This window comes from Pogona vitticeps, chromosome 15, assembly GCF_051106095.1.
Source record: "Pogona vitticeps strain Pit_001003342236 chromosome 15, PviZW2.1, whole genome shotgun sequence".
Lineage (NCBI taxonomy): Eukaryota > Metazoa > Chordata > Lepidosauria > Squamata > Agamidae > Pogona > Pogona vitticeps.
In genome coordinates this window covers 1830702-1844658 of record NC_135797.1, presented here as the reverse complement: position 1 = coordinate 1844658, position 13957 = coordinate 1830702, and the positions used below count along the sequence as shown (strand labels likewise).

Sequence of the window (13957 nt, the reverse complement as noted above, 5' to 3'; positions counted from 1 at the left end):
ATATTAGGAAACTTGGACGTATCAAGCCCTGACCTTTATACTAACATCAGGAATTGAATGTTTAGAATACGCTGCTAGAAGAAATGAAGAAAACAAGAACGGAGTGACACGGGAAGATTACAGATGAGACAGCAGAGAGAGAGAAGCCTGAACATAAGAAGAAGTCAGCTAAGGTGAAAGTCACCTGTACCAGAGGTCAACTAGACTAGCCCAATGAAAAATGAAGATAAGGTCAGTGATTAGGGATTAGCAGGGTATATAAATGCTAATGCACATCGGCAGCAGACTTTGAGACACATTGTTCGGGGATTAACCCATGCGTACTTCTTTCGTCTGCAGGATAATTAATTAAATGCCCCTCTCTAGTGGGCATTCTCTTTTTCTCCCACCTTGTGGGTAACTGGAATTATCTGACCAGATGTTCAAACTTTTCACTTTTGCAACAGCACCGAGGCCTTCCTTGCCCACTTCCTATCAGCAATCAGGCAAATCTCTTCCTTGAAACCCTCTTTACCTACCAGAATTATCTAGGAGGCGAAGGGAAGGGAGTCGGCAGGAAGAGGGAATTAAGTTACTGTCTCCTCTTATCTATGCAACATGCAACCAAACCTTCTGCCTACGAAGCTGCTAGCCAGGGAAGCAGGGCTGGCAAAACCTTCCGTGGAAAAAGAGGATGGCAGGGAGGCTCAGGAGGACGAGCCCAGCCGGGCTGGTACTCACCACAAACTTCTCACCATTCTGCTCCACATGCTTGTACGTGGGGATGGAGATGGGCACCGCCTGCTTCTCGGTGTAGTCGTAAAAGGACTGGCCCAGGGAGTCGTCGTTGGGGTCAAGGTTGTCGGCCTCGTGGGGCGGCACCGAGAGGACCGTCAAGATCAGCTCCTTCTCGCCCGCTCGGATCAGGTCCACCACCTGCTTGTGGGTCGCCCCTTCGACGTTCACGCCGTTCCTGGCAAAAGCGGGGACAAGCTTGATCAGGTGAACCAGGGGCCTGGAAGGTCAAGACAAAGCCAACCGACAAGAATAGCCAAAAAACGGCGGCAGCTTTGCCACCGGGAATAGTTCTGGGATGTGGAAATAAATGACTTCCAAACCTCTGGGCGAAAAAGGATATTAAATGCAACCATTTCCTGCGGGCTTCTTGGAAGCATTTAACTCGCTCTTTTTTTGTGAGTGGACAGGCAATACCACAACTGCTGCTACCAAAGACTGCTTGAGACATCATTCGCTTGCAAAAAATGTATGTATTAGGCCAAACAGCTAACAAACTGATTGCAGAGTAAGGCATCTACCGTTCAGAGCGTTTTCCCTTGCCCTAACATCCAGGCCATGCTCTCTAGAGAGAGAGGAACAGAGAGCTCTCCTTATTGCAGTTACCCATTGAAGAGACAACTGAGGAACAGAAAGAGGGGGGGGGTTGATCTTCCATCCCATCAATGGGGAGGGGCTCCACCCACCATCTTCCAAATCATCTAGTGAGCCGGGGGTTGGAAGCTGCCTCTCCATCTCAAACACAGGTGGCAAGAGATTACCAAATCGGAAATGCTGCCCCCTTTGCAAGCAACCTTCTTTTCTACCCCATTTCAGCTCCCCCAGAGCTGGACTGAGAACACTGGAAGGGGAAGTGAGAAGAGGAACCAACGTTTGCAGATCCTGAGAAAGGAAACCCGTCTCCCCATCCTTTGGTTCAGCCCCCGGGTGAGCTAAGGCAGACCTCTCTTCTTCACAAGCATCGCTAAAGTTGCTCAATGCTGGCAAGAGACCGCCAAGCGCTGGTCGGATCCTGCCAGGGACCAGTCCAGGACAGCCACCTGAAAGCAATCCAAGAACTGCGGCAGAAGAGGCCATGCATTGGTTTCCGCCGTTATGTTTTTGCCCCCGTTTGCTCAGTTAACGGAAGGGCCCCAAAGGACACAGGAGGCCCCGTCGCACTTAGGAGAAGAACCCTTTCACGCCGAGATGTCGCCAAGGTTGGAAGGAGAATGGTGATGAAGAGAAGGGGGAAGATGGAAGGGAAAGGTGCAGATGTGGAACAGTGTAAGGAGACTTGTTTTTTAAAAGACTTCTATGTTGTCTTTAAAAAATGCTCAGCTTTTCCAGATCATATGGGGATACTTGAAAATACAATTGTGGTATTCAAATTTCATGGGCATTTTTAGCAGCATCTATAAGTATTGAGCCTTTCCCAGAAAAAAAAAATTGAGCTAGGAGGCTGTAACTGCCACACTATTCTACATATTCCCCCAAGAAGTCAAGATTGTTTCACCAGCAGTGTGTGACGAGGCGTTGTCATGAAACAGGATGACACCTTTGGAGAGCTTTCCTCCACGTTTTTCCTTGATGTTTTACCTCAACTTCATCAATAAAGTTGCATTGATGGTTGGACCCTGTTGGAGGTAGTCCACCAGCAGTTACCCCGTTTGCCCAGGAAATCTGACTCATTTCTTGCAAAATGTTCCAAAACAGCCACCAATGACTCCACACGTTTCCTCTTTGGTTTGGTTGTCAAAAGTTTGGGGATCCACTTTGCTGCCAGCTTTCTCATTTCCAAGTCATTGTGAATAAGGGCACCAACTCTCTCACGTGATATTCTCAGATATATAGCAATACTTTTGTCTGATATTCGGCGGTCCTCCATGATCATGTCATGGATGGCTTTCACATCTGCAGGCACAGAGACAGAAACAGGCCTTCACTTTCAACACCGAAATGGCCAGTTTTAAAATTGACAACCCAACATTTAACTGTTGCATATGAAGGGCCACAGTCACCCATAGTTTGTGACATTTCATCATGGATCTGCTTTGCACCTTTCCCTTGGAAACAGGAACTTGATTATGGTCCTATGCTCTTCCACACTGAACTTTTCTGGAGGTGCTGCCACGTTCACTTTGGACCTGAACATGAAAGATAAGTTAAAATCATAGGTCGTTGATTTTTGCACCAGCTTCCTAGCTCAATTTTTTTCTGGGATGGGCTCCATACTTATCCCTTGTAAACGTTCAAGACTGACTCTTTTCAAGACTCTTAGGAGAGGACTGGGACGCTTATGGACACCAACTTCAAGTGTGATCAGTGGATGATGGGAGTTGTAACAGAATGCAATCTGGTAGGTCACAGATTTTCTGTCCCCAATTCAGGAATTAATAAATACCATTTAAGAATCCCCTAACGCAAGCAAAACCTTTCTGCACTAACTCCACTCAAATATCTACGCTCTGCACAGAGATAAGGAGCCTTGCTGGACAAATTTTTTTGAAAAAAAGATCTCAAGCTGCACTTTGTTTCTACCACTGACCATCTGAGGCTACTGGGCAGATCATAAGCAAAGCCACAATTGCCTGTAGTTTCTGAACTAGTGGGTGAGGAATTAAAAGCACTATCAACAAAGCCTCTGAGAGACCCTCAGCTTTTAGCAGCACAGGGAATTTAAAAGGCACAGAACCCTGATGAGTTTTTGAAAGCAAACGTGAAATCGACCACAGCAAAAGGAAGGAACTGTGAAAAACAGCCAACGGAGCTGGAGCAACTGGATCCAACCCCTTTTTTCCTTTCCTGTTCTTTGCCTGGAAGACTGAAGAGATACAGCTAGTCTCTGTACCGTTGTGTTTTTTTCTGGCTGCCTCCCACAAGCTGTTTTAAGCCGTACTCCTGCAAAACCAACAGCAGCAGAAAGCAAGCCTCCAGTATCTTCTGATTGGAATTTTTAGCCCAATCCATCTGCAAGGCTCCGGAGTAGGTCACCGGGAGTTCAACACAACCCACAAGGGCTTTGGGTTGAGTTAGAGAGATCAGCTGGAATATAAACTAGGAATCTGGACAGATCCCCAAGGATATGGTTTGGAAACCCATTTACTCTTCATAGCTAGGACTCGTCTGAGGAAACCCATCTGTCCTGCTGCCCTTCCCCTCTTACATCCATTTCATGCGAATGGAAGCAAGCCACCTGCTTTGCATCACCCCTTCCGAGAAGTGGAACCTGTCATTTTCATGACTCAATGTCCCTTCGCCATACTTACAGCTGGATACTCCATGTTCAGGAGCAGTATACCCCAAAACGGTGCAGAGGACAAGCAAAGGAAAAGTCTCTTTACTGCCATACCTAGCTTGGCAGTGCTTCTGAGGCAAGGAGGCATTTCACCGTCCTTGTATTAAAAAGAAACATCCTGGGAGGGGTTGTTGCTTTAATTCAGCAAGGCAGGGTTTGTAAGTCTGGTTGCCTCACCTTTTCATATGCTCTCAGGACAACACAAGTCATGTACTAAAAAGTAACTACTGTACATTGACAGCAAAGGCACTTCTGTGTCATCACCTGGGTTCCTATCCTGGTTTTTTGTTTTGTGTGTGTATGTGTGTGTTTTTAAGGAAAGTGATGCAATATATTGACCCACTGTCTTGTTTCATCAAACACTTTTCCTGGCACTCTCTATGAAAGCCAGACATTGCAAAATCCCCAACACCACACACACACACAGGCCACCTTGTTTTCACAGGCCAGTTCTGTGCTTTCACACCATCTCCTCATGGCCTCGCGTCATTAAAGCTGTGGATGAAAATACACACCACTACGGCTGAATTCCTGGGCTCCCTTTCGTGGAACTCATGCCATTCCCTTTCCAGCTAAACAGGTCCTAATGAGGCTGCAAAGCTCAGAAAACCACTGTTCTGGTCTAACATTTCAGAGAACGTGAGGATGGCCATCAGAAGCTTTCAGGGGCTTCCGCCATCCCATAAGCACTGGAACCAGGATTGGTGGGACCCAAGGAATCCCAGCCGCTTCCCATCACCGTGCAAGCTAATCAAGAAGCTTCACAAGAGTAAAACTCCCATTAATCCATCATCATCCATACTATGCCACGGTCACTAATAGCTATTTTGATGGCTATGGAGCCCAGAAGTGTTTGTGGAAATCGGCCATTTACAGAAGCAGGAAAAAAACCAAAATATTTAGGGGGGGAACCCAAGAGGGGACAGTTCCTCCTAAAACCCCAATCAGAAATCATCATGCAAAGCAGAAGGAAAGATTGATTAAATCTACCTTCCTTCCTACTCCCTTTTTCACATGGAGAACCTCTTCCAGAGATGAATAGGAGAGGACCACACAGTGCATAGAACGTGTTGCTGCAGCAGGTGAGAGCCTGTACTAGAGATGAGGAAGGACATTCGTACTTGTGTATGAATATGAATACATACCCCCCACCTCTAGTCTGCATGCAAGGGAGCGCCGAGCTCCAGAGACTTAAAGAGGAAGGAGTAGATCTTTGTAACGGGTTCCTAAACCCACAACACTAGGAGACAGCCTATATACCAAGAAAAAGGTCCTTTTGGGCCCCATGATTGTTAGTTATGCTATAGGTAGAGACAATATAATTGCCTTCCACAAACCCGACACAGGAGCTTCTGCCTGAGGGAATTCAGTTTATCCAGATCTCGGTTACACAAGTAACCTTCAGAACCTCACGTTCTCCCTCAAAGAGCCTCATACTCACTTGCCTGTAATGCAGGATCCCATCCAAGTAATACCTGTTCATGGAGGGAAGGGGAGTCAGAAAAAATCATGGGAGGAGCATCCCCAGAATGAATGGACCAGATCTCATTCATCAGCAACAAGAGTGGGAAGTTGGGGGTTCAGGCTCTTCACTCATCAAAGATGGAGGGGTGGACAGGCAGGGGAGGAAAACATGAAAATAATTCACTGTCTCCAAGTAGCTGTATCGGAGAAGGGGGTGCTGGTGGGATTCTTCCATCATACAGAGAAGGCCAAAAGCCAAACCGGGGGGGGGGGGAGAGAGGGGAGGACGACAAAACAAAACAGCACCGTCCACTTTGTATGCTCGGTGCTGCTAGAGCAAAATTAACCCACCCTTTAAAGGATGTGTAGCTTTGTGTTGCATGATAAAGAGGGTAGCTTTTGTTCCCTTGCACTCGCAGGCAGGCGGCCGCACGATTCACCGTACCCATCAAGGACAAGCCAGGAAGCAAATGGGGCTTTAAAGCAGCAGGTTTGATATCCTAGCTGCGAGAGCTCTTTTGAAGACCGGCGCGTCTCTGTAAAGAGGACCCCGGAGGCTTCTTGTTCGGAAATTTCTAGACGTGTGAAGCTGCTGCACCAGGTATGAAAGCCTAGCCTTGTCTAATCTGACATGTTGGAAGCGTGGAAACCACAGACCACCACTGTGGATCAGTCTTCCCTGTACAGGCGCCCCACGGTTAGGTTTGATTACGGTCCACAGCCCTGCATCTAGGTCTAGTTCAGAAGGCTAGGTGACCCAGTGGGCTACATCTGTAAGGAAAGCTGTTTTACACATAGGACAGTGGGGTTAAGAATAAAATCAGGTGTAGATCTAGACCTGATCCTTACCCTACCCTCAAAAACAAAACAAACCCCACTCTCCCCTTCCAACAAGCTGAAGCGAGGCTGCCCTGCTCCTCCACCCCAACTTCAGGGAATGCAAGGTAGAAGGAAACTTGGCAGTCTTCACAACTGAACAAAAGGAAGGGTTGCCAAATGTAGATGCCCAAAGTTTGGTGGACATTCAAAGGTTTGCTGAGAACCTCTACAACGCTATACCACTAACAGCATTGCATGAATCGCCTTTCAGGCAGCCAAAAAAGTAAAAGGAAGATGTTTGAAAGCTGAGGATCACATCCACCAGTCTACTATTCAGCATTAAAAGGCAGAGAAATAGATAAGGTCTGGGAACTGACCTGCAGGCTATCTGCCTCCCTCACTGAAAGACTTCACAGCCACTTTAAAAGATGTTCTTTGCCATCTTCCTACACAGCCTGTAAAGACACTGTCCTCTTTTGCCCTGTGACTCTTCCCCGTTTTCCAAACAAAATCTGTTCTCTGAAGGCATCCTGGGGCCCACAGATGCTCAGAAAGGGTTAGACCAAATGCGGTATGAACCCACCCCTGCCCTCCACTTTCCGTTTTAGGCATTGCTTTACGTTTAATTACACCAGACCCATTCCCTTCTCATTTCTCTGGCTGTTCCTTCTGGACACTCCCTTCAACTAGATTCTTTCTCATGCTTAAGTGGATAAACAATCAATGCATGCAATTAACTCTAAAAGGAAACGGCCCTTCTCAAATAACCTAAACGTTCTCCTCTTCATGCACCCTCTCTGCATCTCTCGAATTTATTTTTATTTTAGTTTTTAAAGGCTGCAAATTTGGGAGCAGGGGACCGTGACATCTCCCTACCTCATTTTAAGCTCTTAGTAAATAAATGGCAATTATGACAGGGTCAAAGCAATCAGTAACCACTTTACTCAGCAGCACAATCACAGGCAGACGCACACATACTTAAGATGTTGTGTGCTCTCTGGACGGAAGAGGAACAAATTATGTCCTAGCTTATTACATTTTTCCAAGCCTAGGGCCCGCAGAAGAAAAGCACGAGATATTGCAGCCAAAACCTCCCTCGGGGTTCAAGTAAGGCTTCTCGGAGAGCAAATTCTACCGCTTTGGAAGGCATGGCTTCTCACAAGTAGGGCAAGCAACTCTTACTGAGGGAAGGCACCGAAGGGCTAGCAGGCAAATCTTTGCAAAAAGGGCCCGCATGAAACTGGGACAAAATACAGCAGATTCTTTTTTTAAAAAAAAGTTCTGTGACCTGAATCAACTATTTTTTTATCGTTTACCTGACTTAATGGGGTTTTTTAAAATCACGCTTTATTTAGATTTGCCAACGCAAGATCTCTGGGCATTCTGAAGCAGCTGCTGGAGGATATTTAAATCAAATCACTCTTCTATCATGTATATTCTACAAATCAATTCCTCTGAACCACTGGCCTTTCCACAAAACCAGTCCCCGCAAATGTGTTTTGTTTGATTACAATTCTTATCACTAACATGGCTCTCAATGATTGTGTACAATGATGGGAATTGTAGTCTTAACACTAAGAGAAGGCCCAAGATTAGGGAAGTATGCTCTCCCCTCACCAGGCAGGCTAGATATGAGCCACGGCCGTATCCATTCTGAGTCATATTTATGAAGGCTAAAGCATACAAAACGCTTTAAGCTTTCCTTGCAGGCTATTTATAAACTTTGGTCAAATTCTGGCACCAACAGCCAAACCCAAGGCAATGGACCATTATGAACGAGAAACAAAAGGCTAAAGAAGGTTCCTCTAAGGAAGGTAACAAAGCACTGGCCCATTCATACTAGAGAGAGAAAGGAGAGAGGGTTAGCTGCCGTTTCCAACAGGAATTTTGTTTATTCATTTATTTTGTAAATTCTGCACAAAAGCAGAACTGAAGTGCCACATAACCAGGGTGTGGGAGAGAATCCAACCCTGTGATGCACCAAGCTAATTCAGGTGAACGGAAGGGATATCAAATAAAGTGCTGCCCTGAAAAAAACAGTTATATGCAATTCTTCAGAAGACACGAAAGACAGAAGTAGGTTTCATTTTGCCAAGCTAGGCATGCTTAGCTAGTATGTGCAAATATTTTCCTAGTAATTTCAACTAAACAACAGCAAAATCCAAAAGAGGCAGACTGCAGGATGGGGTGGTTAGTTTCCAACTGCTGAGCAAAAACCAAGCCTTCTCAAACCCTAACCCCCTGTGAAGATTCAGCACCATCTGTATCACAGATTTGTTACTGATGCTGATACGAAGGCATTTAAAACAGTACAAATAAATTGTATATTTGACTTTTTTTTCACCAATGGAGAGGGAAGTCTGCTTTGTTTCTTTTTACTGAGTGTGGTAATGATGTGTGATAAGAAAAATCAGACTCCCCAAAGTTTAGATCAGGGTCTGATTGGAGTGAATCCATAGGAGCCATCATCCTGACTTCAAGATGATTCTGTCTGATTCTGTACCGCAGATTGGGCCCGCACTGTGGTAGCTCCATAGTATTCTTTGGCAATGGCCACCTCTTCCACTTCCTATATGGAAATAGAGCCACTCAGTTCCTCACAGGCAACCATTAGTGTTGAGTTCAAGACGGAAGCAGCGCCCCTGGGCCACAGCAGGATGAAAACCATGACCCTCACTGAAAATGCTGGCCATACCCGGCTTAAGACACGCCACGGAAAAAGCAGTGGCTTTTATTTCCACCTGATGGGAAGACTTTGCAAATCAAACAGGGACACATTTTTTTCCTTCTGCTAACGTGCTGAGAAAAAGAAGAGCATTCCTTAGATCTGAAGGTAGCTACTTTCACAGCACAGTGGCCTCCGAGGCAACTTTTAGCCAGCCCCCCCACACACACACACACAGCAAAATGTCTTAAATGATGCTCAGCCAAAGAATGAGATAGTATGGTATTTTAAACTGCTTTAAAATGCTGTTCACCTTCTAGTAAACAGAGACATGTTTTTTCAGTACATGCCCAGTATCCACATCAAACCAGTATCTTGATAAGTACACTTCTGTCAAAAAATGAAAAGGGGGAAGAAGTGGTGGGAGGGGGGAAGCCACCCAAATGACTGACTCACCAATCACAAGTAAATTTGCTGAGAAAGCAAGTGAAATATCTTGTTGTACTTTGACTGATCTCACATTTTATAACTCTTGCTGTTGTTTAGTTGTTGTGTCCAATTCTTCGTGACCCCATGAACCAAAGCGTGCCAGCCCCTCCTGTCTTCCACTGCTTCCCGAAGTTTGGTCAAATTCATGTTGGTCGCTTTGGTGACACTGTCCATCCATCTCGTCCTCTGTCGCCCCCTTCTCCTCTTGCCTTCATACTTTCCCAACATCAGGTTCTTTTCCAGGGAGTCTTCTCATGAGATGGCCAAAGTATTGGAGCCTGAGCTTCAGGATCTGTACTTCCAGGGAGCACTCATTTTTTTATATATTTTATACTCATTTTTAAAGTGTTGTTTTATAATTCTACCTCCTAGGAAAACAGGCTGAAACCTGTAGAGAAATACCTGTACTCTACAAGGCATTGGAAAAAGTTTTCTGCTCATTTTTAACATACACCTGTCCTTCCTTCCAGTTTTCAAGGTCTTTTCTTGTGCGCCTGAGAAAAAACTGGATGCTAATGACAAGAAGTGAGTCGCTAACAGACTGATACTTGGGAGCAGGTAAGAGGATCCCACCATTTTATTCCTCTTTTTTTTTAAAGTGGAGGGGAGAAAGAGACCCTGAAATTTCTAAACCTGGGCAAACACAAAAGGAATGTGAGAGGGCACTAAGAATGACCCGGGGTGGGTGTGGGTGGGGAAATGGAAAAAGAAAAGGCTACAAGATACAAAGTCTTTCTAAATGACCTGACATTTGAGAAAGATGAGATTTTTTTGTTATTAGGATGAACTTCCAGCTACCAGATTAATTAATCTTTTTAAATCACTCTACATACTTTAATACATTCTGGCATAAACTGCCTCCAGCTAGCGGCGAGGGAAGACATTTTAAATGTTTTAAACCAACACTCATTGATGAGAGACTTAAACAGGCGCCTGGAAGAAGTGTCTGGCCTTTACCTGACACTTCTTATGAAGGGCAAAAAAAAAATTAAAGGAGAAATACTTCTACATGAATCAGAGCAGACGCCTCAGCTCAGAGAACCCACTTCATATCCTAGGCTGCCATCATAAGCTTCAACAAAGCATCATAAACCGTTCTAGCCTATGTTATTCAATTTTTTAAAACAAATTAAAGTAAATAAATAATAAGCAATTTTGTAGTAAGGTAGGTGGGCTCACAGTTGCATTGCAAAGGAGCAGAAGGTTCTCCACAACTCTGGCTGCTGGGAGTGAGAACCTCATAATCAGAGGTGGCCACTTGTGCCCCCCCAGGTGTGTCACCAGAGTGACACCCTCATGAGTCTTAGCCCCCCCCCCCAACTTTGGAGGAAAACAAGCTTCTTCTCACCCCTGCTCTCTGGTCTACAAAGCAGATGGGGCATATTTTGAAGAAGAAAGCCTCTCTATATCTGCCCATCAGCAGCCAAGAGCCTTGAAAGATCATCATATTAAGAAACGGCGAGTACAAATCATGCTGTAATGTAGAAATATCATCTAAATGCGAGGAAGGGTAACAGAAGGAATAGAACAAGGCTCCTTGGTGTACTGGCTAGAGTGATGATGGGCTGGGACTCGAGAAACCTGGGTTCAAATTCCCCCTCAACCCACGGGGTGGAGATTGGAAAAATAACTTCTTAAATACCTCATATACCTATTAGGGTCACCGCAGGTCAGATGTAACTTGGCAGCGCATAACACTCATGTAATGATATATAATTATGTAAAAGAAGGAACACTGCATAGTTTTTTTAACAGTTGGGCAAATCCTGAATGTATGATTTTAAGTAACAAGATGACCTCTGGAATAATCTAAATTAGATGCTCAAGACTTTCCACCCTATTTTTCTTTCTTTACACATCCCTTCAGAGGGGAAAACAATCACCTACCATCCTCCTATTGGGGGCGAGAACCCAAATCCACAGCTGGTCAATATCTTTGTTAGGACCAATCAAAAAGAATGCAAGTTTTCAATGTATCCAGAAACCCTGCTCTTTTTGTGGCATTTTGCTTCATCTCGATAGAAAGATTGCCCAGCTATGAACCTACTTTTCTCTGGTGGACCTCAACAGCAAAATATATACGTATCTATGCTGTTCCTATATATATAGATAGGAACTGTCTCTCTCTGACTGCCCCGTCCCACAAGCTGTATTTTGAATATTATTATTATTATTTATTTATTTAATTTATATGCCACCCACACTACCCAAAGGTCTCTGGGCACACACATACAGTATATATGAAATAAGAATACAATTATGATACACTATATATATAGTTTGTGTGTGTGTGTGTGTATAAGAGTTGTGTTATATAGTTAGTTACATACCTACACACACAGAGAGGGAAAGGTATGAGATTCAAGGTACAGCTTGTGGGACAAGAGGGCCGTCCTACCTCAAGGCCTGCAGCTCCTTCGCTGGGAAACCCTGAACCTTACTTAGGAAGTAACCTGAGCAGGGAGGTTACCTTGTAAGGTATCTTAAAACTGATTTTAGACTAGATTAGATTAGACAGATAGATAATCAATCAGCAAAGACACCTGGCCAGGTACCTCGGTGTGTGTGGGGGGGGAGGGGAAAGAGAGACACACCTCCCTCCCCCATCATCCTTCCTTCCCTCCCCCCCTTCTCTCATCATCCTTCCCTCCCCCCTCCCTCCCTCCCCCCCGGCGTACTCACACCTCCAGGATGCGGTCCCCTTTGCGGACCCCGGCGCGCTCGGCCGCCCCCCCGCCCAGGACGGCGCTGACGTGCTGCAGCGGCGCGTAGAGCTCCCCGTTGATGCTGCGCAGCTGCCCGCCCTCGCTCACTTGCCCGCGCACGTTGAACCCGTAGCCGGACTCGGACTTGACGATCCGCACCACCCGGGGGCCCGGCGGCGGCGGCGGAAGGGGCGGCTGAGGCGGGGGCGCCGAGGCGGAGGACGGGCAGGACGAAGAGGGCGGCGGCGGCGGCGGGGGCGCCAGGGGACCCGGGATCCCACCGGCACCACCACCACCGCCAACAGCGGCGGTGGCGGCGGAGGGAGAAGGCAGAGGGGGCGGAGGAAGGGCCGGGGCCGAAGAAGACGAGGACGAGCCGGAGCTGCTTCCTCCCCCGCCGCCGCCGCCGCCGCCCGAGCTGCCGCCCCTCAGAGGGCCCGGCAGGACGGAGCGCGGCAACCCCTCGCTCGCCTCGTCCGCCATCTTGGCGCGAGGAAGCCGCCGCCGCCGCGGCAGGTTCTTTTTTTTTTTCTCCTCCTCCTATTCCGCCCCCCTGCCCGCCCGCCTCAGACTCGCCGCACGCACGCACGCGCACACACACAAACGCGCTCGGATCCCTCTCTGTGCGCGAGGGCTGTCACGCGACCGGCCACGCCCCCCGCCTTTCCCTTCGTTCCCTCATCCCGGCTTCCGTAGGCGGGGCCGTCGTGGCTGCCGCCGCCGTAGTACGGGGAAGGTCCTTCGGAGCGCTTGCGCGTTGACGTGCTCTTCCCTCTCTGCTTCAACCCGAAGGGCATCATGGGAAATGTAGTTCCCAGGTGCTAATAACGAGCGCGCCGGTTCTAGGAGGAGTAACGGCAACAGTTCAACTTTCAACCCTTGCGGCAAGGCCGGATGGAAACCGCAGTCCAAGAGGGCGCCTGTTGCGGTTTTTTTTCCCCTTCCGGCAATGCTTTATGGGAGCTGTAGTTCTCTTAAAAGGTTCCAAGGGGGGGAGAGCTCCCCGTGTTCCCGCCCCCTTTCGGCGCAGAGGCTCAGGGGAGTCGTAGTTTTGCACAGATGCGGGGATCCGGTTGCTACAGGCAACCGCAGTATCCGAAGGAGATGGGGAAGGGGCCAGAAGCTGCTGGCAAGATTTGTTTTTGCACCTTCCTGAGGCATTTTATGCCACTTCTTATGGCAGGGTCATTATTTTGGTTGACTCCTCCAGAGCAGGGCTCAAGTTCATGGAACCTGATGGCACAATGTAACATCCACCATCCTTTAAATTATCATTTTTTTAAATTGATGATTATTGGAATAGAGACTCTTTGCACAAGAGGGTCTTCCTGAAATAGCCCTGGACTTACACTCAAAGTCCAACGGGCATTAAAATTACCCCATTGTTCTCTTGCGCTACAGCGATGCCTTTATGGACTATTTTGCTTTGTAACTTTCCCAAGTTTCTGTTGAAATAATGGAGGTTGAGAGCAGCCCAGCCCTCCAGAGAAACTCAAGACTGGACCATTGTTAACTTGCAGAGGGGACCGATTATGAATAGGGAGAAATGCAAATCTCCACAACATTTCTTTGTGATTAAATTTCACTGTACCAAGACAAACTTTTGCATTTGCACGCACATGAGTGCAAGGGGTAGAGAGAGGGGAAAAAAACTTGCTTCCACAGAGCAGTGAGAAGAGAGCAGTCATATTTATTGTCAACGCATACGGGCTGCTGTGGAACCAAAGAACGTATGGCTGTGTGTGGTCACAGCTGTCGCTTCTA

General features: G+C 47.0%; 1 protein-coding gene and 1 long non-coding RNA gene across 3 annotated transcripts in view; one reads left to right on the top strand and one right to left on the bottom strand.

The window, feature by feature from the left end:
• SNX27 (sorting nexin 27) overlaps positions 1-13870 on the bottom strand; it is a 28081-nt gene extending 14211 nt beyond the window's left edge. Inside the window, exons 1-2 of one of the 2 annotated variants that reach the window (XM_072983818.2) lie at positions 12171-13870; positions 721-952 (exon numbers count right to left, since the gene is read on the bottom strand). In XM_072983818.2, the coding sequence (XP_072839919.2) occupies positions 721-952; positions 12171-12676 (738 nt within the window). In that variant the 5' untranslated portion in view covers positions 12677-13870. Of the gene's footprint in view, positions 1-720; positions 953-9519; positions 9970-12170 lie in introns of those variants that run through there. The other variant, XM_072983819.2, reaches the window with a different exon arrangement.
• On the top strand, positions 948-10414 carry LOC140702764 (uncharacterized). The gene is made up of 2 exons (XR_012082022.2): positions 948-6116; positions 9959-10414. It is a non-coding gene; the product is annotated as an uncharacterized LOC140702764 (long non-coding RNA).
• Positions 13871-13957: the final 87 nt, after the last annotated feature.